General features: G+C 36.2%; 1 protein-coding gene across 4 annotated transcripts; it reads left to right on the top strand.

Moving 5' to 3' along the window:
- Positions 1–3,306: 3,306 nt before the first annotated feature.
- On the top strand, positions 3,307–22,656 carry LOC140791988 (4-coumarate--CoA ligase-like 5). 4 transcript variants are annotated; one of them, XR_012109662.1, is made up of 7 exons: positions 3,386–4,507; positions 4,708–4,897; positions 6,832–6,977; positions 10,329–10,515; positions 20,269–20,336; positions 21,691–21,793; positions 22,109–22,656. XR_012109662.1 is itself a non-coding variant. In XM_073142736.1 (6 exons), exons 1-6 carry the CDS (start codon positions 3,494–3,496, stop codon positions 22,232–22,234), a joined length of 1,647 nt encoding a protein of 548 aa, XP_072998837.1. In that variant the 5' UTR covers positions 3,307–3,493; the 3' UTR covers positions 22,235–22,656. The 4 variants fall into 4 exon arrangements, 1 of the variants encoding a protein (XP_072998837.1); XR_012109663.1 differs by having other exon boundaries at positions 6,832–7,095; positions 22,109–22,368; XM_073142736.1 differs by lacking the exon at positions 10,329–10,515 and having other exon boundaries at positions 3,307–4,507.
- The last annotated feature ends 2,094 nt before the right edge of the window (positions 22,657–24,750 follow it).

The raw sequence follows: 24,750 nt of genomic DNA on the forward strand, positions 1-24,750 counted from the left end.
TCTCTAGAAAACGATATGCTTTGCTATTAGAAGCATAACCAATAAAAGCACATTTAGTGGTTCTTGGCCCCAACTTTGATCTTTTCAGATCGGGTAATCTAACATAAGCTAGACACTCCCACAATTTTAAATATCCTAAGTTAGGTTTTCGACTAAACTATAACTCATAAGGAGATACTTTCCTTTTAGAAGGTATTCTATTAAGAATATGTGCAGCCGTTAGGATTGCTTCACCCCAAAGATTGTCTGGAAGACAAGAATGGTCAAGCATTGCATTAACCATATCCAATAGAGTTCTATTTTTTCTTTCAGCCACACCATTTTGTTGTGGTGTATATGGAGCAGTTCTTTGATGCACTATATCATTATTTTCACAAAATGCATCAAAATCATTGTTAAAGTATTCACCTCCCCTATCACTTCTAAGCATTTTTATTTTATCACCAAGAAGATTCTTAACTTCAGATTTGTATAATTTAAACTTACTAAGTGCTTCATCTTTTGTCCTTAATAAATAAACATATGCAAACTTAGAAAGGTCATCAATGAAGGTAATAAAATATCTTTTACCACCTCTCGTGAGTTTATGATTCAAGTCACAAACATCAGAGTGTATCAATTCAAGTAGAGTTGTAGAAACTCTATTTACACTATGAAATGGTTTTCTAGTTAACTTAGTTTTAAAACAAGTTTCACATTTACTTATATCATTTTGTAAATTTGAAGGAAGTAAATCTAATTTAACCATTCTTTTAATTGAATCAAAATTCACATGACCTAATCTAGCATGCCACAAAGACAGAGTCAACAAAATAAACAGAAGCATCATTCTTTACTAAATTTAGTTTAAACATACAATCTTTAGCATATCCCTTACCGACAAATAAGCTTTTCTTAGTTAGTACAAATTTGTCTGATTCAAACACAAGCTTATAACCATGCTTAGAAAGCAAACCACCCGAAACAAGATTCTTTCGAATCTCGGAAGCACGGTATACATCAAGTAGAGTAAGAGTTTTTCCCGATGTGAACTTCAGTTCTACTGAACCCTTTCCAATTACTTTAGTAGAGGAAGAGTTACCCATATAAAGCGAGACATCGTCATTTACAAGTTCATATTTCTTGAAAAGATTTCTCTCTCCACAAATATGACGAGTCGCGCCTGTATCCACCCACCAATCAGTTTTAGATACTACCAAATTTGCCTCAGATATAATAGCAATAAGATTTTCTTCAACTTTGTTGGATTGCTGTTGTTTTTTCTTAAGAATGCGAAACTCATTTTTGTAGTGTCCTTTTTTCTTACAGTAATGACATATTATATTTCTTTTGTTGCCATTCTTCTTCTCACTAGAAGGATTATCTAATCGGGATTTCTTCCTTTTCTTGTTGTCTATTTCAACAACATGGGCAACTTTTGTCATTTCTGCGATTTCCTCGATATTATCTCGAAGTCTTGACTCTTCCTCAATTCTGAGTTGTCGTTGAAGAGCCTCAAGAATGAAATTATCACCCTTTCTCTTAAGAGACTTGCGGTAGTCTTTCCAACTTGGAGGTAATTTGGCGATGATAGCACCAACTTAAAGTTTCTCCTCTACAGAAATGCCTTCAGAAAGCATTTGTTGTACAATAAGCTGTAAATCATGGACTTGAGAAAGAATAGGCTTATTGTCAACTATTTTAAAATCAAAGTAATTGGATATAAGATAACTTTTGTTACCAGAGTCTTCTATTTTGTACTTATTTTTCAAGGCTATCCAAATCTCCTTCGCAGTCTTCATATGAGAGTACATATCAAATAGATTGTTAGTGAGGGACCCAAGAATAGTACCACGGCATAAAACATTGTCTTCGTCCCATTTTGCTTTGCGGCTTTTTTTTCTATAGTAGACTTCTCGGTTAAGACTGAACACTCTTTTTCTATTATATAACGAGTCTTCATCACCGTAAGGACAAACTCAATTTTCTCCTTCCATCGCTTATAGTTATTTCCATCAAAGCGATCAAGTTTGTCATGCGGCAACATAGATGAAAGTGCAGCATTTGAAGCAGCCATTTGAAATCACTTAGTCAGAAAATTTGTTCAAGAATTGTTGGAGGAAATTGAAAGTGGAGATTAATGAAATCAAATGGCTAGGCACTTGCAACGGTCAGGCGAAGGTAAATCTATCTCAAACAAATTTGCTATCCACTTGTTGCGATTGGAAATTTACGAAGGCAATTTGTTCTCGGGATACAAGACCGTCACGAATCAAGAAGCAACTCGCAAAATTGAACCTTGATTTAAACTAGAGTTAATTGTAACAAAGCAAGCACTTAGTACAAAAGAATCCAAAACAATAGCACCATCTTCTATTTATAGCAAATGAAAGGACACCAACTAAAATGTGCTAGTAGTTATATAACTAAAAAATAGTTATGGTAGTTATATAACTAAAAAGTAGTTAGATAACTAAAAAATAGTTAGATAACTAAAGAGTAGTTAGATAACTAAAAAATAGTTATAGTAGTTAAATAACTAACAAATAGTTATAATTATGAAAATGTGTCTAATCAAAATATTTATTCACAGAATTATTTATTTTAAAATAATACTATAGAAATATTAATATTTCTAACATGCACCATTTTGGGTTTGAAAAGATCAACAGGTTTAATAGGAAATGATGCATCATTTAGAGTTCAACTAATAACTATTTGGGTAAAAAAAAAAAAAAAGAGTCCAGTTTGATAAAAAAGACTCGCCAAAACCATGGCACGATTTAAAATTTTGCTTCTTTGGTCTTCTATTTTAGATTTCTTTGGATGTACAAATCTTCTATAAATAGTATGAATTAATTATACATAAAATTCTAAGTTATACAAATCTTCTATAATTATCTTACAAGCTCGTTATCTATTAAAAATAAGAAAAAGAACTCTAGAACAAGATCCATCCTATCTGCGTCATATCTATCGAAAAGGTTAAAAAAAAACACCTCTACAACGAGATCCTATTCCTATGTTTGATTTCTCTCAGACCCAGGTTAGAAGTGGAATTACCAAAAATGTCCCTCGTTCGGCGAATCACAGATAAATCGAACATTTCAAGTGATAAAAAGATAAAATACTTTTCGATTTCTAAAATTCCAATTTTACCCTAACTCTGATTCTGTCCTATATAAGTAGCTATCGCCACATGACAATTGACACATAGCGTGGCCTTGGATATCGTGAATCCCAACTTGAAGGACACACGGTATTAAATATTTTTAATTATTTATCAAGCTGTCCCTATAAGACCCTTCTATGCGTTACTATCCATCCGTCGTTCAAACCGAATCCAACTATCCTTATAATGCCGAATAATATGCGGATGGAATTTAATACTTGCATTCCTCTCGTCATCTAACTGTCCACTATTCTACTCCTCCATCGTCATTACTACTACCTCTTCTTCGCTCCGCATTGTAATCCCCAAATCCTAACCCTACCTTGACCATACGAGATCACAATGCCGACCGTCGACCCCCGGAGTGGCTTCTGCCTTGAGACGAAGACATTCCACAGCCTCCGCCCGCCGACCTCTCTCCCGCCGGAATCCCTCCCTATCTCTGCCGCCGCCTTCTCCTTCTCCCTCCTCCCCTCCCCTCTCCCCTCCAACCCCGCCCTCATCGACGCCGCCACCGGCGCTTCCATCTCCTTCCCCGACCTCATCTCGCAAACCCGCTCCCTCGCCGCCGCCCTCGCCGGCGGCGGCCTCGTCTACCCTCGCGATGTCGCCTTCGTCGTCGCCCCCTCGCGCCTCGACATCCCCGTCCTCTACCTCGCCCTCCTCTCCCTCGGCGTCGTCGTCTCCCCCATCAACCCCGCCTCCACCGCCTCCGAGATCGCCCACCAGATCCGCATTTCCAACCCCTCCGTCGCCTTTGCCACCGCCGCAGCCGCTTCGAAGATCCCTTCGCACGTCAAAACCCTTATCCTGGACTCCCCATCCTTCCGGTCTCTCCTCTCCGACCCCTCGCCGCCGTCTCCGCCGCCTCCGGAGATCCAGCAATCGCACGCCGCGGCGATACTCTACTCCTCCGGAACCACGGGGAGGGTCAAAGGGGTCGTTCTCACCCACCGCAACTTCATCGCCCTCACCGCCGGCAGCCACGCCGGCCGGGAGCTGCTCTTGAAGGCGGCGGAGGAGGCCGGCGATCCCATGGCCCCGGGGGCGGGGCTGTTCACGATACCGCTCTTCCACGTGTATGGGTTCTTCATGCTTCTAAGAGCGGTGGCGGTGGGGGAGACGACGGTGCTCATGGAGAGGTTCGAGTTCGGAGCGATGCTGAGCGCGGTGGAGAAGTATAGGGTTACCTTCATGCCGGCGGCGCCGCCGCTGGTGGTAGCGATGGCGAAGTCCAGCGAGTTGGTCGGCCGTGATCTCTCGTCCTTGCAGATCATCGGGGTTGGCGGCGCGCCGCTCGGGCGTGAGCTGGCGGAGCTGTTCCGCGCGCGGTTTCCCCAAGTCGAGATCGTCCAGGTGAGCACCCGGATCCGGTTTGGGATCCATCTCTTTTATTGGACTTTTGCCCTTTTTTAGAGTATATTTAAATAAAAAACTTATTATTCTGAGACAGGGTCGGGGGGATTTTGCCATAAAGATCAATGTGTTGAATATGCAAAACGAGTCTCCTTTTACTTTGATAACTTTTGCTGGGGGTTATATTCATTGTGATGTAGGGGTACGGCTTGACGGAGTCGGCCGGGGGCGTGGCGGCGACAATGGGGCCGGAGGAGTCGCGGGTCTACGGGTCGGCGGGGAGGATATCGTCCGACCTGGAGGCAAAGATAGTGGACCCCTCCTCCGGGGAGGCGTTGGGCCCGGCGCAGCGGGGGGAGCTCTGGATCCGTGGACCAACCATCATGAAGGGTAATCTCGTCTTTTACCACTCTCCCCTACAAAATAATGATATGGTCAATGAGCACAAGCACGTGTTCTTGATCCAATGCCCGTGTGCAGCCTCTCGAGGACTGTTAGCTAATCAATGCCTGCCAAGTATTGGGATGGAGTAAATTCCTGCAGATAAAACCAGCAGGGGTCCCCTCAATTTGGTCGTAAGCTGTCCAAAGCGGTCAAAGCTATGTGGATTCCAAATATCCAACGTGGCCTAAGTATAGTTAATACAAACAGTAACAGGTGCACAAGGTTATTTGGGTGCCGTCAACATAACCAAATATTAGTTTAAGTTGATCCACAAGGTCCTCTTTCTTTTAAACTACTCCACTTGTCCTTTGACTCTTCCCTCCTAGTGATGGAAAAGGTTTAAAGAAAATTTAAAAAAAAGAAGGGAAAAGGTTTAGTACCTTTGTATTCGTGATTAGGTGCATTACCTTTTGCCGCCGTCGCCATCACCTCCTCCTCCTCCTATTCCCATGAGACGTTCTTCTTGTCCTTGTCATTCCAGTATACTCCATGGCAAACGCATGGTTGGCGTTTTGCCAATTTAAAGTTTTATATATGGTGCCTTGTAACCCACGTCTCTCCTGCAAGTGTGAATTGTGAGGCTTTAATTTCAAGCGAGTTGTGAGGCACGGCATCATGCTTATTAGAAGTAGTGCAGTAACCACATGGGCAGAAGATTTCTTTCGTCAAGTTAAGATTTGTTTGAATGAGTAGGTGATTGATGCCGAAAGCTTGCCTTTTCTCTTTCTTTGAGCACTGCTACTTATTTTATTGCTGAAGTATTTGAAACAAACTGCAATTAGACTTGGAAAGGACAGCAGATTGGCTTTCTTCTTTGGTTAGTCGGAATGGAGTGTTGATATTAATACTTTGAAAGGTTGTCAGAAAGCAAGAACATACTTAATAACAACAAGCTACCAAAAAGTAGTCACCTCATCCTACCAATCTAATAATTTTGTTAAGATGTAGTGTTAATTCCATAATATTCAGTTGCTGCATGTGTCATCATTCTTTCATTTAGGCACTTGTAACATGTAGTAATTTATAAATTATATTTGAGGTTTGCTGGGTTGGGTATTTGATCTACCATCATGGGATATGAAGGATTGTTTCTCTACCGTTTAATAGGGATGTACAGTACTCCAGTGAACTAATTTTACGATGCAAATAATGGCATCGCATTTGCGAATAAAAATAGTTGCTCCAGGAAAGAAAGGATCTTGTCATCTAGATGTTCATTATAAGCTCTGTATTAGCTTGGCATAACATGCCAGTGAGAATTTTTGCCAAATTCCATTTTTAGGCTAGCAATATTGTCTTTTTCTTATTTTAGGGAAGGTTTGTTTTTCTTGTATCTTTTTTGTTATTTAAAAAACTAGAGATTCAATTTTGTTTGTTCCAAAATTTACACTAGGGTTTTTTGAATCTAAGACAACTCTACTTTTTTTGAGTGTTTGTTTTTTTTTATCAAATTAGAGTCTTGAATCCTATTTTAGCCTAAATATGATAATGTAGGCCTGCTGCCAATCTGCCATTGTATTTTAGTTTGTTATTCAATAAAAGTTCAAGAATTTTTCTCAAATTTCTAGCATTTGTGTCTTAAGAGTTGACATTTGATCTGGTATACAATAAAATCAACAAATTAGAGAAGACATTGGTCTGGTATTTTGTTTGCGGATAGATGGATTTAAACTTTTATTGATGCTTCCTTGCCTCATAAATGCAAGACAAACTTGTGAAGTTTGATGCATCTATTTCTTTGTTTGACTATTTTTTGTAGCTACTCCAATTCTACCTATGTTGATATATCAACCTCTATAACAATGCATAATTTATGTTGTTCTAATAGTCGATAGAGATTTTCCTTGGTTCTTTAATTAAGATATAAGTTCTGTTTGCAGGTTATGTAGGTGATGATGAGGCAACCAAATCTACCTTGGATTCAGAAGGCTGGTTAAAAACAGGGGATCTTTGTTACTTTGATGATGATGGATTCCTTTTTATAGTTGACAGGTTAAAAGAGTTGATCAAATACAAGGCATATCAGGTACTAAAAGTTTAGTTTGAGAACTATGAAACACGAATACTCCATTTGGTATGCCATACATGTATTCAATATGTATCGAGTATGGATACACCTCCGATACGACACTGATAAGCATCAGGTACGACAAAAAGTGTATCCAAATAAAAAAAAAATTAATTTTTTGATATGTTGTGGATACGTTGTGATACAATAGGATATGACTAGGATACATTTTTGTTAGGTTTTTAGTGTTGGCAATTGTGTACAAAATATGCTAAATGTTTTTATACATGTACATGAGCATTTATACAAGTCTAGAAAGTAGTTGGATTGAAGAATTTCAAGATCAAAGAAGAAAGGTTTTCGCGTTCACACCGCGTTCGAATGCGCTCTCAGGAGTTCACATATATAGAGAGAACGCGTTCGGGCCGTTCGAACGCGAGCACATGCGTTCACACATACAGAGAATGCATTTGTGCCGTTCGAACGCGTGTGCAGGCGTTCGCACATATATAGAACGTTTTTCTGCCGTTTGAACGCAATCAAGGCCCGTTCGAATGTACCTTGCATACGTTCACAGCACGTTCACACATACAGAGGAGTGTTTTTGTGCGTTCGAACGTAACTTGTGAAAATCAAGCCACCACGTTCGAACGCACTTGGGCCCGTTTGAACGCACCTGAGAATAAGTCAGGCCGTTCGAACGCACCCGGGTCGCGTTCGAACGCACCCGGGTCGCGTTCGAACGCACCTGCGTAATATACAATTTTTTGGACTTTCGTGATTACGGATATGACTTGGATTTGACTCTATCTTGGCTACATATATAAGCATTGTGATGTCCTAACTTTAGGGTGGTTGGTGATGGCAATTGAAGGAGAATTCTTGAGGCCACGTTGTTTCTTTAACCAAGGTCCGACTCTTCTACAAGGCATTAAACTTTCGTCTTAAGGGCTATTTAGACGAAAACTCAATCTTGAGGGCTACTGAGGTTGGATATCAATCACGAGAAGCGGTGAATCGTGGGTTCTAGCGAGCAAGACTGAGAGAAACAAAGTCGTGATGATCGACGGATTGTTTTATGAGTTAGACTTGTAACCACCATTATTCTAGTGATTAGTTTTTATTCGAGTTTGGATCCGTGGTTTTTTTCCATTTGTATTTTTCTATGTTAAAATCTTAGTGTTCATCTTTGCTTTTATTTTTTAATATTTATTCCGCTTTTTACTTAAGCAAAAGAATGATATCATTGCCTAGGGTTTAGATACATACGTGTGTCTAGGTATTTTTCAATTGGTATCAGAGCAGGTTCTCTCACCTTTAGAGAGAGATCAGATAGGCATGGATTTTCATAGAGATGGACAATTGTCTATTAGACCTCCTATTCTAGATGGATCAAATTATGGATATTGGAAAAAGCTAGAATGAGAGATTATTTGAAGTCTATAGGTAAGTGAGTATGGATTGCCGTTGTGAATGGTTGGAGTGCACCAATGTACATGGTGAATGATAAGCTTGTTGAGAAACCGATTGAGTTGTGGGATAGGACAAATTATAAAAAAGTTGGCTGGAATAGCAATGCAATAAATGCAATATTTAGTTGTGTTTTCTCAGAAGAATTTAGAAGAATTTCTACTTGTGAGATAACAAAAGAAGCTTGGACAAGTTTAGAAACTACTCACGAATGATTTGTACATGGAGTTGTACATGGAGTTGTTAAAATACAAAAGGCACATAATGATTTGTACATGGAGTTGTTAAAATTCAAGAAGAGCAATCTAAGACTACTTTAGAGACTCAAGGTAATTGAACCAGAAAGAAAATTAATTTGAGGAGAAGTACAAATTGGAACTTGAACGTGTCAAAAATCTTACTCAACAACTTGATGATGTGAAAGATAAGATGAAGGCTGATGAAATTGAACTAGAGTGATTGCAGAAGGAACTGACATTTCTAAAAGGAAAGAACAAATTTGACGAGATTTTAAACGCTTAGATTTCTGCAGGTCTATAAAAAGAAGAAAACATGAGGTCATCAACCACATTTACAAAACAATCCTGGATAAATATCTCTAAACTAAAGTTGAATCAACAAACTGGTAAATCTTCAACGGCGCCAAAGGTAAACTGTAGACACACTCCTCAACAAAAGGTGAGTAAAAAAATGTTTGTTCCGACATGCTTTTATTGTGGCATCCTAGGGTATATTCAACCTTACTGCAATATTTTACAAAAACCTAAGAGTGCCTTCATTTATGGGGGTGAAAACAAAGGCTATATGAGTTAAGAAAAGTGATTTGAAATGTTATATTGTGCATACTGTCTTGAAAACTTTAAATTCTGACTTGTGGTATTTAGACAGTGGCTATTTAAGACATATATCAGGCGACAAATTCTTATTTTCTAATCTCGAAGAACATTAAGAGGGTAGTTATGATATTTGGAGATAGTAATTCATCCAAGGTATTAGGTAAGAAAAAGGTAAGTACTCTAAGTGTTCCTATTCTTGAAAATGTCCTTTATGTTAAAGGCTTGAAAGCAAATCTACTAAGCATCAGTCAATTTTGTGATTAAATTTATGAGAAAATTATCTAAAAATTATTATACTATTCTAGATCATGATGGTAATGTTATATGTTATGGATCTAGAACATCTGATAATTGTTATGTTGTGGGAACTTCATATAATCTAAAATGTAATAGTGCTTCTTTTGACATTGCAGATCTTTGGCATCAACGTCTTGGACAGGTGAATCACAAGAAATTATTTAATCTGTTCAAATAAGAAGTGGTAAAGAGAATACCTAAGATGAAAAAAATGTCAAAAGATATGCGCGGTTTCTGTTAAATTGGAAAACAAATTAAAATCTCACACAAGAAGGTAAATGCAACTATCACTGACCGTGTGTTACAATTAGTCCACATGGACTTAATGGGTCCAACAAAAATGGAAAGTCTTTTGGGCTTTATACTTTATGCTAAAATGCCTAGGGTTATGCTTTATGCTAAAAAGGTTCCTCAAAGGTTTTGGGCTGAGGTAGTCAATACAACAGTACATGTGATAAATTGTGTTTATTTAAGACCAGGTACAAAAATGACTGCATATGAAATCTAGAAAGGTAAGAAACCTAGTGTTAAATATTTTCGAGTATTTGATAGCAAATGCTATATCTTGCGTAATTGAAAAAACTTGACTAAATTTGACACTAGGAGTAGTGAGAGCATCTTTTTAGGGTATTTCAATAATAGTAAAGCCTACAGAGTATTCAATCTTGACACTTCTATTGTTCTATTGTTATGAAATCTGCTAATGTTATTATAGATGAAATCATTGCTGACAAAACTGAAGTTACTCTTATTCTTGTTCCTGCAGGTACACATGACGAAGACTTCGAAAAGAAGCTTGATCTATCAATTGATAAACAGGATGAGGACAAGGTTGAAATGAACAAAGATGACCGCAATATACTAAAACCATTAGTTAGAGTGAAACTAATTCATTCACTGTCATAAGTGATCGGAGACGTGAATGAACTAATGAAGATAGAGACAAATCCAAAGTGAGGCATTATTTACTTGTTATACATCTACTTTTGAACCTAAAAATGTGAAAGAAGCATTGTTAGATAATTTTTGGGTCAATGCTATGCATGAGAAACTAGAGCAATTTTCTAGAAATAATGTTTGGTATTTAGTTTCTAGACCTAAGAATGTGAACGTAATTAGAACAAAATGGATATATAAGAATAAAAGTGATGAATATGTCAATATAGTTCGAAATAAAACCAGACTAGTAGCACATGGATACACTCAGGTTGAGTGTATAGATTTTGATGAGACATTTTCTCCTTTTGCTAGATTAGAGTCTATTCGATGCTGCTTGCCATTGCTTGTCATTTAAAATTTAAATTGTTTCAAATGAATGTTAAAAGTGCTTTCTTGAATGGTATCTTGAATGTATGTGGAACAACCTAAGGGTTTCGAAGATCATAATTTTTCTTCTCATGTGTTTAAATTGAAAAATGCTCTCTACGGGCTAAAATAAACTCCAAGAGCTTGGTGTGAGAAGTTGACAACTTTTTTAGTGGATGCGGTCACTCGAGGGAGAGTAGATAAGACATTGTTCATTAAATGTGAGAACAAGAGTTTAGTTGTGACACAAATATATGTGGATGACATTGTCTTTGGGGTAACGAGTCAATATTTAGCTAAGGAGTTTGTAGATCTCATTCACAGTCATTTTGAGATGAGCATGATGGGTGAGTTGAAGTTTTTTTTGGGACTTCAAATTACTCAATTAGAGAGAGGGATTTTTATCGTTCAAATCAAGTATGCTAAGAATCTTGTGATCAAATTCATGTTAGAAAATAAAAAATATGCTAGAACTCTTATAAGTACAACTACCAAACTAGGAAAGGACATTTCAGGAAAAAGTGTTGATTAGACACTATATAGGAGCATGATTGGTAGTCTTTGTACTTAACTGCTAGTAGACCAAACATTGTATTTATGCTTCTTTAGGGATTTGTGCTTTTGTACGTAACGCATTGGGGGTTCTTTAAATATTGCATCTGAATCCAGGATTTCATCTTCCTCATTTTAAATCCTAAAACGCTTTCTTTTCCACTCTCCCAAATCTTCAAGATCTTCACGTTTTTCACCAAAATTTTCACTCCATACTCTCTCAAAGGCTATTTCTCCTCCAGATCTAGTGTTTTTTGGTCGAATCTTCAAGTTCATCACTTATTGCGAGGTATGATTTGTGAATACTTTCTTATTTTTTTATTCAAATTATCTAAAGTTCTCTTCATCAAATTTTGTAGGCAGATACAAATACTACTTTGGAACTTGCCCAATAATTTGTGAGAGGCCTATAGTTATCTCAGATTTTGCCTCCTTGGGAATTGAAAAGATGTTCACAGAGGCGAGGTGGCTGTCAGTTTGTAAGATGGATGGGACAGCGTATGTGGAGGTTGTCCGAGAGTTTTTCAGTAATGCCACTATTTTGGATTGGTGCATATGGTCCACAGTCCGAGGTGTATCCGTGTACTTGGACTTTGACATCATCCGTGGAAAATTTATCCCTTTTCTGAGTCTCTTCCTGCTAGTCAAGATTATGCAAGTGATATCTTAATACAGGGGAAAAAGTGGATCGGTAATATGATGCCACATGCAAAACTGACATTTGTGACTCGCATGTTATATCTCATTTGTCTATACAATATCACTCCGAAAACTCGGCATTCCAGTATCAGTTAGGGCTAGGCCTTCCTTTTTCATGCGATGCTATCAAGTGTTTCGATTGATAGTTTATCACTGAACGGTTTGATCACTGAACGGTTTGATCACTGAACGGTTTGATCAGATTAGCACTCAGGTGCATGACTTACGAGCTGAGCAAGCTCGTCAGGGGACAGTGCTCAACTCGGTGTTGTCTATCCTCTTATCGTAATTTTTCTCCTAGTGCTTAGCCTTTGGAAATTTGTGTCAAAAAAAGGGAGAGTTAGTTTAGAAATCGTGTGTTTAGGGGGAGTAAGGAGTGAGTTTAGGAGTTTTGGGGAAGTCAGTTGTATTTGAATTGCTTAGTGACTTGCATTATTGTGTTTGAATTGCTTAGTGACCTGCATTGGTACTAATCTTATTTGCATTATTCTGTAATGTTGAATGCTTTGGTTAAACTAAACATGTGTTTACTAATTTTAAATTTGTATGATCTTACTTTAAGTTATTTTCACTTGATCTTGGATTGGTCTAAGATCAAGTGAAAATAACTTGTACATGTATACCAATCCAAGATCAAGTGAAAATAACTTGTACATGTATACCAATCTAAGATCAAGTGAAAATAACTTGAAATAAGATCATACAAATTTAAAAATAGTAAACACATGTTCAGTTTAACCAAAGCATTCGGCACATTACATAATAATGCAAATAAAATCAGTCACTAAGCAATTCAAATACAACTTAGTCCCCCTAAACTCCTAAACTCACTCCTTACTCCCCTTAAACATACAATCTCTAAACTAACTCTCCCCCTTTTTGACACAAATTTTCAAAGGCTAATCACTAGGAGGAAAATAACGATGGAGGATAGACAACACCGAGTCGAGCACTGTCCCCTAATGAGCTTGCTTAGCCCATAAGTCATGCACCTGAGTGCTAAGCTGATCAAACCGTTCAGTGATAAATGGAAACTCTCCCTCAGGTTGATATGATTCATCATCGGAGCTATCCCTGGAAGAGAGTTCTTAGTGTGATCGACGTTCAACGGCAGAAGAAGAGGTCGGCTTGTAAGGAGATGGTGGATCATGAGCTTGACTCCTCTTAATGGTGATCCGATCTAAAGATTTTTGAGCTGTAACCAAAGCCTCTGTGGAGTTTACTCTCACACCACTCTGCATGCACAGTTTGGTGATGAAGATCCCAAACGGCAAACCTTCACGGGGGGCTTCCTTTTGTGTAGCTGTCACAATGGATGGAATCATATATAACAACGGCCAAATCAAATGAAACGCTTGATAGCATCGCATGAAGAAGGAAGACCCGGTTCTGACTGATACTAGAATGCCGAGTTTTCGGAGTGATATTGTATAGACAAATTAGATGTAACATGCGAGCCACAAATGTTAGTTTTGCATGTGGCATCATATTATCTATCCACTCTTCCCTCTGTATTAAGATATTACTTGCATAATCTTGAATAGCAGAAAAAAGCTCATAAGAGGGATACTCGAAGTTGCCATCAGGAAGTTGAAATTCTGCATGGATGACGTCAAAGTCTAAGTACACAGATACACCTCAGATTGTGGACTGATCCAAAATAGTGGCATTATTGAAAAACTCTCGGACAACCTCCACATACGCTGTCCCATCCATCTTACAAATTGATAGCCACCCTCGCTCAGTGAATATTTTTTCAATTCCCAAGGAGACAAAATATGAGATGACTACGGGCCTCCCACAAATTATCGGCCAAATTCCAAAGTAGTGTTTGTATCTATCTGCAACATTTGATAAAGAGAACTTTGGATAATTTGAATTAAAAAAAAAGTATTCACAAATCATACCTCGCAAAAAGTGATGAAGATTCGACCAAAAAACACTAGATCTGGAGGAGAAATAGCCTTTGAGAGAGTATGGAGTGAAATATTTGATGAAAAACGTGAAAAGAAGGGGTTTTAAGGTTTGAAAGGAGAAAGATGAAACCCTGGGTTCGGACGTAATATTTAAAGAACCCCCGAGTGCGTTCGAACGCCATCATTTTTTTTTAAAACAGTAAAAATAAATATTTTTGGAGATGCACTTCTAAAAATTTAGAATAGATTCAAGACATAAAATATGACAATCAAATGAAATAAGTTATACATAGATCAATCAAATCATCAAAGAGTATATTATGAACAACTCTAATGCATCACTCAAATTATAAATTAATCTTGATTGATCATAACAATATTCATATGCAAGTTGAGCATAGACAACATGAAACAATCTTCTTAAACAAACTTTCCTATTTAAAAAATTATGCAACATAGTAATCAAACCGACTTAGTATATAATTATGCATTTTTCGACTTACTTTCCAGAACTTGACAAGAACTTTTTCTGTATTTCTTTTTCACTGAAACCATATAGGTGCAATGATGGCTTTCACACATAAGTAGGTAGCCATTTTCTTGGAGTACATATTGAACAATGTGTAAGCAGGTATTTGCATATATCCTTTTTTTTTGAAAAATTTTCAAGCAATGTACTGAGTCAAACTGGAATCTAAACAAGATGGCTTTCATACTAACTCATTATAGCTATTTTCATTGATCTTTTATGAACACATTACTAATGTCTAAGTATGAGGTCAAACTGTGCAAATCAAAGTCAATAGTGAGTTATCTAAGAAAATATTTCATGATGTCATGCTCACTCAAGAAAATATACACACGTTATGAGTGCCTTAAATTTAATTATTATATAAATTGAGAGAATAAATCAGAAATGACAATATACTACAAGATGACAAAATTGACTTTAATAACTCATAATTAAGAAAAAGTCATATTTATATGTCAAGAGTACATTTTTGAATCTAGAAGTGCACCATTTTTAAAAAAAAAAGGAAACTCTCAACAAATAACATATATACAATCTAGAACTGAAACCAAAAAAAAAAAAATTTAGAGTAAACTGAATGTACTCAGATCTTGGATTGGTATCCGACATCTTTGTCTTCAACTAACTCCCATATAAAATGATGTCGAATATCAATGTGTTTTGTACGCGAGTGTTGAACAAAATTTTTCGATATATTAATAGCACTCATATTGTCACAATAAGCATCATAGTATCTTGTTCAATGCCATAATCCTTGACTATCTGTTTCATCCATAATAACTAAGAGCAACAACTGCTCGCTGCAATGTACTCCGCCCCTGCAGTAAATAAAGATGTCGAATTCTGTTTTTTACTGTGCCAAACAACCAGATTATTTCCAACATAAAAGCAACCACCTGAGGTACTTTTTTTGTCATCACATGAACCTGCCCCAATCGAATCTATGTATCCCGATATGATAGCACCTGAGTCATAGATAAACTAGATACACAAATAACTGTGTCACTGACATATTTTATGATACGTTTCACGGCAAACAAATATCTCCTTAAGTTCAGACTGAAACCTAGCACACACACTTGCGCTAAATGCAATGTCTGGTCTAATAGCAGTTAAGTACAAAAGGCTACCAATCATGCTCCTATATAGTGTCTGATCAACACTTTTTTCTGAAATGTCCTTTCCTAGTTTGGTAGTTGTACTCATGAGTTATAGCATGTTTTGCATTTTCTAACCTGAATTTGGTCACAAGATTCTTAGCATATTTGGTTTGAGCAATAAAAATCTCTCTCCAATTAAGTAATTTGAAGTTCCAAAAAGAACTTCAACTCACCCATCATGCTCATCTCAAAATGACTGCATGAGATCTGCAAACTCTTTAGCTAAATATTGACTCATTGCCCCGAAGACAATGTCATCCACATATATTTGTACCACAACTAAACTCTTGTTCTCACGTCTAATGAACAATATCTTGTCCACTCCCTCTTAAGTGAACTCCGCATTCACTAAAAAAGTGGTCAACTTTTCATACCAAGCTCTTGGAGCTTCTTTTAGCCCGTAGAGAGCCTTTTTCAATTTAAATACATGAGAAGAAAATTTATGATCTTCGAAACCCTTAGGTTGTTCCACATATACATCTTCATTTAAGATATCATTCAAGAAAGCACTTTTAATATTCATTTGAAACAATTTAAATTTTAAATGACAAGTAATGACAAGCAGTATACGAATAGACCCTCAAATGTCTCATCAAATCTATACCCTCAAATGTATCCCTATGGTACTAGTCTGACTTTATTTCGAACTATATTGCCATGTTCATCACTTTTATTCTTATATATCCATTTTGTTCCAATTACGTTCACATTCTTGGATCTAGGAACTAAATACCAAGCATTATTTCTAAAAAATTGCTCTAATTCCTCATGCATAGCATTGGCCTAAACATCATCTAACAATGCTTCCTTAACAAGTAAATGATACCTCACTTTGGATTTGTCTTGTCTTCATTGGTTCATTTACGTCTCCAATCACTTGTGACAATGGATGATTTAGTTTCACTCTAGCTGATGGTTCTAGTACATTACGGTCGTCTTTGTTCATTTCAACATTGTCCTCGTCTAGTTTCTCAATTGATAGATCAAGCTCTTTTTTCAAGCCTTTGTCATGTGTACCTGCAGGAACAATCATGTGTACCTGTAGGAACAAGAATAGAAGTAACTTCTATTTTGTCAGCAGTGATTTCATCTATAATAATATTAGCAGATTCCATAACAGTAGAAGTGTCAAGATTGAATACTCTGTAGACTCTGCTATTATTAGAATGCCCTAAGAAGATGCCCTCACTACTACTAGTGTCAAATTTAGTCAAGTGTTCTCGATCACGCAAGATATAGCATTTGCTATCAAATACTCAAAAATATCAAGATATAGCATTTCCAGATTTCATATGCAGTCATTTTTGTACCTGGTCTTAAATAAATACGATTTATCATATGTACTGTTGTATTGACCGCCTCAGCCCAAAACCTTTAAGGAACTTTTTTAGCATGAAGCATAACCCTAGCCATTTCCTGCACAACACGGTTCTCTCTCCACAATTCCGTTCTATTTGGAATTATAGGAGCTGAAAATTAATGCTAAATACCAAGAGAATCACAAAATATGAAAAAAAAATTATTTTCAAATTCTCTACCATGATCAAAACGAATCCTAACTAAGATAATAGATTTTTCATTCTGCAGTTTCAAGCACAGTGATTTAAAAACTTCAAAAATTTCAGACTTCTCACGTAAAAAAACAAGTCAGGTATATCTGCAGAAATCATCAACCATTAAGAATATATACCATTTACCTCCAAGACTTTCCGTTTTTGTTTGACTCATTAAGTCCATATGGACTAATTGTAACACACAGTCAGTTGTAGTTGCATTTACTTTCTTGTGTAAGATCCTAATTTGCTTTTCAATTTGATACGGACCGCACACATTTTTTGACATTTCTTTTATCTTAGGTATTCCCTTTACCACTTCTTATTTGAACAGATTAAATAATTCATTGTGATTCACCTGTCCAAGACGTTGATGCCAAAGATCTGCAATGTCAAAAGAAGCACTGTTACATTTCAGATTATATGAAGTTCCAACAACATAATAATTATCAGATGTTCTAGATCCATAACATATAACATTACCATCATGATCTAAAATAGTACAATACTTTTTGGAGAATTTTATCTCATAAATTTCATCACAAAATTGATTGATGCTTAGTAGATTTGCTTTCAAACCTTTAACATAAATGATATTTTCAAGAATAAGAACACCTGGAGTACTTACATTTTCCTTACCTATTACGTTAGATGAATTACCATCTCCAAATGTCACAACCACCCATTCATGTTTTTCGAGATTAGAAAATAAGAATTTGTCGCCTGACATATGTCTTGAATAGTCACTGTCTAAATACCACAAGTCAGAATTTAAAGCTTTCAAGGCAATATGCACAACATAACATTTCAAATCACTTTTCTTAACCTATATGACCTTTGTTTTCACTCCATAAATAAAGGCACTCCTAGGTTTTTGTAAAAATTTGCAATAAGGTCGAATATGCTCTAGGATGCCACAATGAAAGCATGTCAGAACAAACCCTTTTGTACTCACCTTTTGTTAAGGAGTGTGTCTAAAGTTTACCTTTGGCGCCGTTAAAGATTTACCAGTTTGTTGATTCAACTTCAGTTTGGAGACATTCATCCAAAATTGCTTTGTAAATGTTGTTGATGACCTCAAGTTTTCTTCTTTTTATAGACTTGCAGAAACAAAGACAGTTTTATTATTATTTGAATTACCAGTGTATCCAACTCCATACCTGCCTTTTTCAGAAATCTGAACGTTTAAAATCTTGTCAAGTTTGTTTCTTCCATTTTAGAAATGTCACTTCCTTCTGCAATCGCTCTAGTTCAATTTCATCTGCCTTCATTTTATCTTTCGCATCATCAAGTTGTTGAGTAAGGTTTTTAACACGTTCAAGTTTCAATTTGTACTTCTCCTCAAATTGATTTCTTTCTGGTTCAATTATCTTGAGTTTCTGAAGTAGTCTTAGATTGCTCTTTTTGAGTTTGAACGACTCTAAGTACAAATCATTATGTGCCTTTTGTATTTTTGATTCTTCTTCTTCAGCTGGTAACACTTCTAGTTCATCTGAACTATCAGAATCAATAACAGAGTCAGTATTAAAAAGAGAGGAGACGAAAGCTACAAAGTTCTCTTGGTTTTTCTCAAAATCATCATCAGATTCATCTAAGTCATCCCAAGTGACTTTCATAGCTTTACCTTTCCTCTTAAGACGATTAGGGCATTCTTATGCAATGTGTCCAAAAGCAGAATATTCAAAAAACATCAAACTTTATTATCAGAATTCTTATTTTGCTGTTTCACATTGTTGTTACTCATCCCAGTATTCAAACTCACAGGATTCTTCTTTTTCACAAAGGTTTTGTTTTTCTTAAGTTTTTCAGCATTCAACTTGTTTGGCTTCCGAAAAAAATTATTAAACTTTTTAACAAACAAGGCCAACATCTCAACATCTAAATTACCTTCATCATCAGACTCCTCTAAATTTTGTTCAACAGTGGTTAGGGCCATACCTTTAGACTTCCTAGGTTTTGAAAGACTGGACTCAAAAGTTTGTAGATTTTTTATCAATTGTCCAACCTTCATAGAATCAATGTCCTTACTTTCCTCAATAGCTATAACTTTCGCCTGAAATCTTTCTTGGAGAGACCTAATGATCTTATGAATAATTTTATTTTCACGAATTCTCTCCTAGGTTGAAACTGGAGTTGACTGTATCACTCAGCTTTGTATAGATTTCAAGTAAGCTCTCATTCTAGCTTTCCAATATCTATAATTTGATCCATCTACAATAGGTCTAATAGACAATTGTCCATCTTTATGAAAATATATGCCTATTTAATCTCTCTCTAAGGGTGAGAGAACCTGCTCTGATACCAATTAAAAAACACCTAGACACACGTATGTATCTAAACCCTAGGCAATGATATCACTTCTTTGCTTAAGTAAAAAGCGGAAAAAATATTAAAAAACAAAAGTAAAGATGAACATCAAAATTTTAATATGGAAAAAACCCAAATGGGAAAAAACCACGGATCCAAACTCGGATCAATAGAATAGAATTGGAAAGCCTTTAATCCTTTTCCCGGTAATTGAATTGAGAGGAGAGAAACCCTAATTTCTGGTTTTCTCTCTCACGCTTTGACGGCGAAAAGTGCCACTCCTCTCTCATGCTTCGATGGCACAAGGATTATGATGCGCGACTATGGAAGGCTTGCAATATCCTCCCAATGAACTTTTGGCGATATGAATTGCTTATTGTGGATAAAATGATATGCTTTCTTTATCATTTATTATATTGGTTGAAAATAGATTGCAAATATATTATTAAATTAATCTATTTATTGGCATATACTTGCGGTATTTGTATCCTTTATTTTTATGGATTTGCCATATCTGAATCTGTTCCTATAAGGATTTTACCATGTCCCCATATTCGTATTCTAGTGTATCCATATCCTGCATTCATATCTGTGCTTCACAGTTTGAGAATTTTGAAGTCTTTATTTGAATTTAAGTTCCTCAAACCACAGTTATTGCATATATTAACTGCCCCAAGTTCAGGTGCCTCCTGCTGAATTAGAGCATATTCTTCAATCGCATCCAGAAATTGCTGATGCTGCTGTCATACCGTATGTATCCACAATGAAATCTTCCGATTATATCTGTTTTTCTTTATTACTTTCATATGGTGCTATATGTGAAAATGCAATAAAGTAGGAAATATTTTGTTTATCCTTTCACTGATGAGATTGCATTACTCAGAACCGTTTAGTTTATCAAAACTTAATATTGCAGAAGAAAATGCCTATTTGTGCAATGTAAAGAAATATCATGAGCCTCAACCATCTCAGAGCACTCTATTTTTCCTACAAACAGTTGAATGTTCTCGAAGAGTTGACATAAACACTCGGCTATATTATAGAAAAGGAGCTTCAAGTAACAGAATTAACTAGTTCTGTTAGCACTAAACTGTATTCTAAGAAATATTGTGGAGTAGAAGTAGCTTCGTGCGGAACTTTTAAAATCAGCACTAGGCTACCCCAATTATGTAGGCCTTTTGGCAATAGTTTGTCCATGAGTGGTGCCAAAGAGTCTAGGTTGTCAATGAAATATCATTGGTCGCAATTCTAAATGAGATTTTCCACTATTACAATTTATAATGAACACATACTTATAGAGTTTAGGACATTAGGTGCTTCCTTTTCGGATTAGCTGTGAGTGACTTGCGCTTTGTGCACTTATATGCAATAGAGATGTAATATTATGTGGGCAAAGGTAAACTGACCTTTGATGTCTGACTGAAAATTTACAATTTCAAGATAAATATTGTAATATTTGAATACTGTGGTGAATGTTTGGTTTAATGAGGAAGGGCAAATTAACAAATATACTAGAAAGTTGTGGACTTCCTATTCAAGTACAGGGTGGATGGATGAATGGTATGCTCACAAAGAGTTACATTTGAAGTGGTTGCAATGAACAAATCAGTTATTGACGAATGCCATAAGACGAAATGAAGGACCTAAGAAAGCATGGAAGAGTTTGTGAGGAAGAATACTGGAAATCTTGGAATTAGATCAGAGAAGCGCATGATGGAGTGAGTTGTCAGAAATCTATCACAGAGTAAATTCTACTCAGTTGGAACAAGGCTTGTTATTGTAGTAAGGTCATGGTTAAACTTGTTGGTTTTGGGCCTTTTGGCAAGAGTTTTACAAGCATAAGTTAGTCCATATGAACTGAAAGAATTGTAAACTAGTGAAGTCTTCATCAAGTTAAAACTTCTGATGAAGCATCTACTCAGTAACTGCATCTTATGACAGTCCACAAACAAGTACTATGGCCCTCAACCTATATCTATCTAACAGTGAATCGACTAGTGTTTCTCGGATCATGACATTCTTTTAATGTTTTGAGCTGAAAGGCTTGCTCTTACTGGGAGAAAAAGAACAATTGATGATTTCAATTTCTTCTGTAATATGACAGGTATCCAGATGAAGAAGCTGGGCAAATACCAATGGCATTCATTGTAAGAAAACCTAATAGCATCGTCACTGACAAACAAGTCATGGATTTTATTGCAGAACAGGTAATATACAACAGACAATGATAATATCACCATTTGTTCTCTATTGTTCCATTTGCCACAGACAACGTAAGGTCCTCTCTGCATGTTTTCTTTGGTGATTTCTGTTGAGAAAATAAATGCCAATTTAAATTTGCTTCCTTACCTTCCCATCTTCTCCACTATCATGAAAGTAGCACACTAATTATAGTGGTTTCCTGATAATTTCTTACTCAACTATATGTGGTTCTTGCTGTAGTTTTCATTACCATTATTCAAGTAGTTTGGAAGTTCTCCTAGCCAAACAATTCTTTAACAAAAGTTTCTCCTTTTCAACAGGTTGCACCATACAAGAAAATCCGACGAGTTGCCTTTGTTAGCTCGATACCAAAATCAGCTGCAGGAAAGATTTTGAGAAGGGAGCTCATGAATTATGCTACAACAATCCCTGCCTCTAAGCTTTGATTGGTATTGTTGCCCTTAAAGAACCAGTTCCTATTATATGTGTAGTTGATTTGTTTAAAGAGAAAAGAATGATTAATTATTGAATTCAAAAAGGTAATAGAGAATATAAAAAAATTAAGGGAAATTTATATAAAGGGAGGCAATATATCCAAATATCTGAAGCAGACTACAGCATCAAACAGCACAATGGATTTCTGTTCTTCTGCATATGTGATGTGTGCCAGAGCTTGCCCTTCTGTTACTCATTAGTAACTGAAGAGATTATGTATATTGTTGGTATTAACTGACCATTAGCAAGTGAATGCTGGAAGTTCTAAACTTATAATTTTCTTAAAGTTGTAAACATTATTTTTTTACATCTGGATCTCATAGGTACTTCTACTATTTGACACAGTTGGTATGCAAAAAGCATTTTCATAAAAGTGTTCATATGTATATCTGCTCTATAGAATAGGAGATTGATAGATTAATACTGTAAAATAGTTGGCAGAAATAGAGAATTAAAATGTATTTTTCTGCTAAATTTCATGCCATTGAATGAGCGATGCCAGCTTATAACCACCAATTGAGCTTTCTAAAGCATAAGCATTTCGAGAGGTATAATTTTTTGGACTCAAAACTCAAAAGTCCAATCAACTAAAATCTATTGAATTCACTGTAGAGTTGAAGGACTTTTCCCATTTTATATCCATATATACACATAAGAAAGGCTTGAAATACTCTACACTAACTTCTTCATTTCTTCTTTTATCAACTTGCCTCGGCCATCAGATCCAATTCTTCAGATCTTTTAGTCATTTCATGCCCATTTTGCCCTGCAATCCATTTTGAATTAAAACCCACCGGTCCCTAAGCATTCAAATTTTTTGTAGAACTTGTTAAAGTTCAGTGCTAAACTTGGTAATCATTCTGTCATATTATTTCATCTAGCTAATTGGTGTGTTACTACAAAGGTTATGTTGGTAGTCCTCATACTTATTAGGGGCATTCAAATTTTTTGTAGAACTTGTTAAAGTTTAGTGCTAAACTTGGTAATCATTCTGTCATATTATTTCATCTAGCTAATTGGTGTGTTACTACAAAGGTTATGTTGGTAGTCCTCATACTTATTAGGGGCATTTTAGAAATAGTTTTATCTTGTTATGTATAAGTCTTGCGTAGTCATATGTAAGTAAGTCATTGTATATGTCAAGAAAACTTAAGGTCATCTTTTTTTATTTTTGGTGTCAAGTTTTGCTAGATAGAAGGTGAATGATCTTCTATTCTACCTCCTACCTCTCTTGTAAGCTTGGTCGGTAAGTTTGGTAACTTTCCATTTGTGAAGACTTAGGCACTATTAAGTTTATACCTTGGTTATTATCTCTTGAGGTATATATTATGATTTATATGCATTGTAATGAGTATTTTATTGTGAGGTTATCTTCTCTGTTCTTATTTCTATTTGAGGTACGATTTTGGGCGTGTATGAAATATTGAGTTTCTTGAATTAGATGACAACGATTTCTCTTTATGGTATTAGAGCTACAAGGGTCTTGTAGTGATTTGTAGATTCTACATCCTTGAGAAGCAAGAGGGAGGTGTTTCAATTTGTGCACACAAGGTGTTTGTTGAATTGTCTCTATGATGGATTCAATGGGAAGCTTCAATCATCTTGGAATAAAAATGCTTACAAGTTTAAATTACCCGATATGGAATCATGTATGGAGGCATACCTTCAGGGAGAATTATGGGAGACCGTTTGTGAGAGTGACACCCAAATATCGGATGATGCACTGGAAAATGAAGAAGAAAGAAAGAGATGACTTGCTAGAAGTAGCAAGGCTATGTTTGTCTTGAAGACATCTATCCATAGGGATATGTTTGATCATATCCGGGAGGTTAAGACACCAAAAAATATCTGGGATACTTTTGAAAAGTTGTTGACAAAGAAAAATGAGGCTCGATTAAAATTTTTAGAGAATGAGTTGTCAAATACAATACAAGGGAACATGAGCATTGAAGAGTATTTTTTGAAAGTAGGAAACCTATGTGCGGAGATTCCTAGTTTGGATTCAGATGAATCGATTAGTGAAGCAAAGATGAAGCGATATCTTATTCGAGGGCTTCGAAAGGAATATCATCTTTTTGTCTTATCACTACAAGGTTGAGCTAGACAAAAGTATAGTAGAATTTGACAATTTGCTTAGCAACCAAGAAGAATTGGTGAAGCAAATGACAAAGTGTTCAATCTCTAGTAAAGATGAAAAAGAAGAGGCTTTGTTCACTAATGGCAAGAAGGCGATTCTAGTAGAGGTAAGACAAATATAAAGGCATATGAAGGTGAAAGCTTAAGTTATATAAATAAAGCTCCAAGAAGAAAGAATGCCAAATGATATCGATGTGGCAAGATGAGGCATATCAAAAGATATTGTAGGGTCAAGCCCAAAAATGCAAATATTGGCTCTAAGGAAACTCAAAGAGAGCAATGGCATGATCAAGCCTCTTGCTTTATATCTGGTGATACTTTGGAAGACAGC

This window comes from Typha latifolia, chromosome 7 (assembly GCF_019914945.1).
Source record: "Typha latifolia isolate L0001 chromosome 7, TyphaL0001v2, whole genome shotgun sequence".
Taxonomy (NCBI): Eukaryota; Viridiplantae; Streptophyta; class Magnoliopsida; order Poales; family Typhaceae; genus Typha; species Typha latifolia.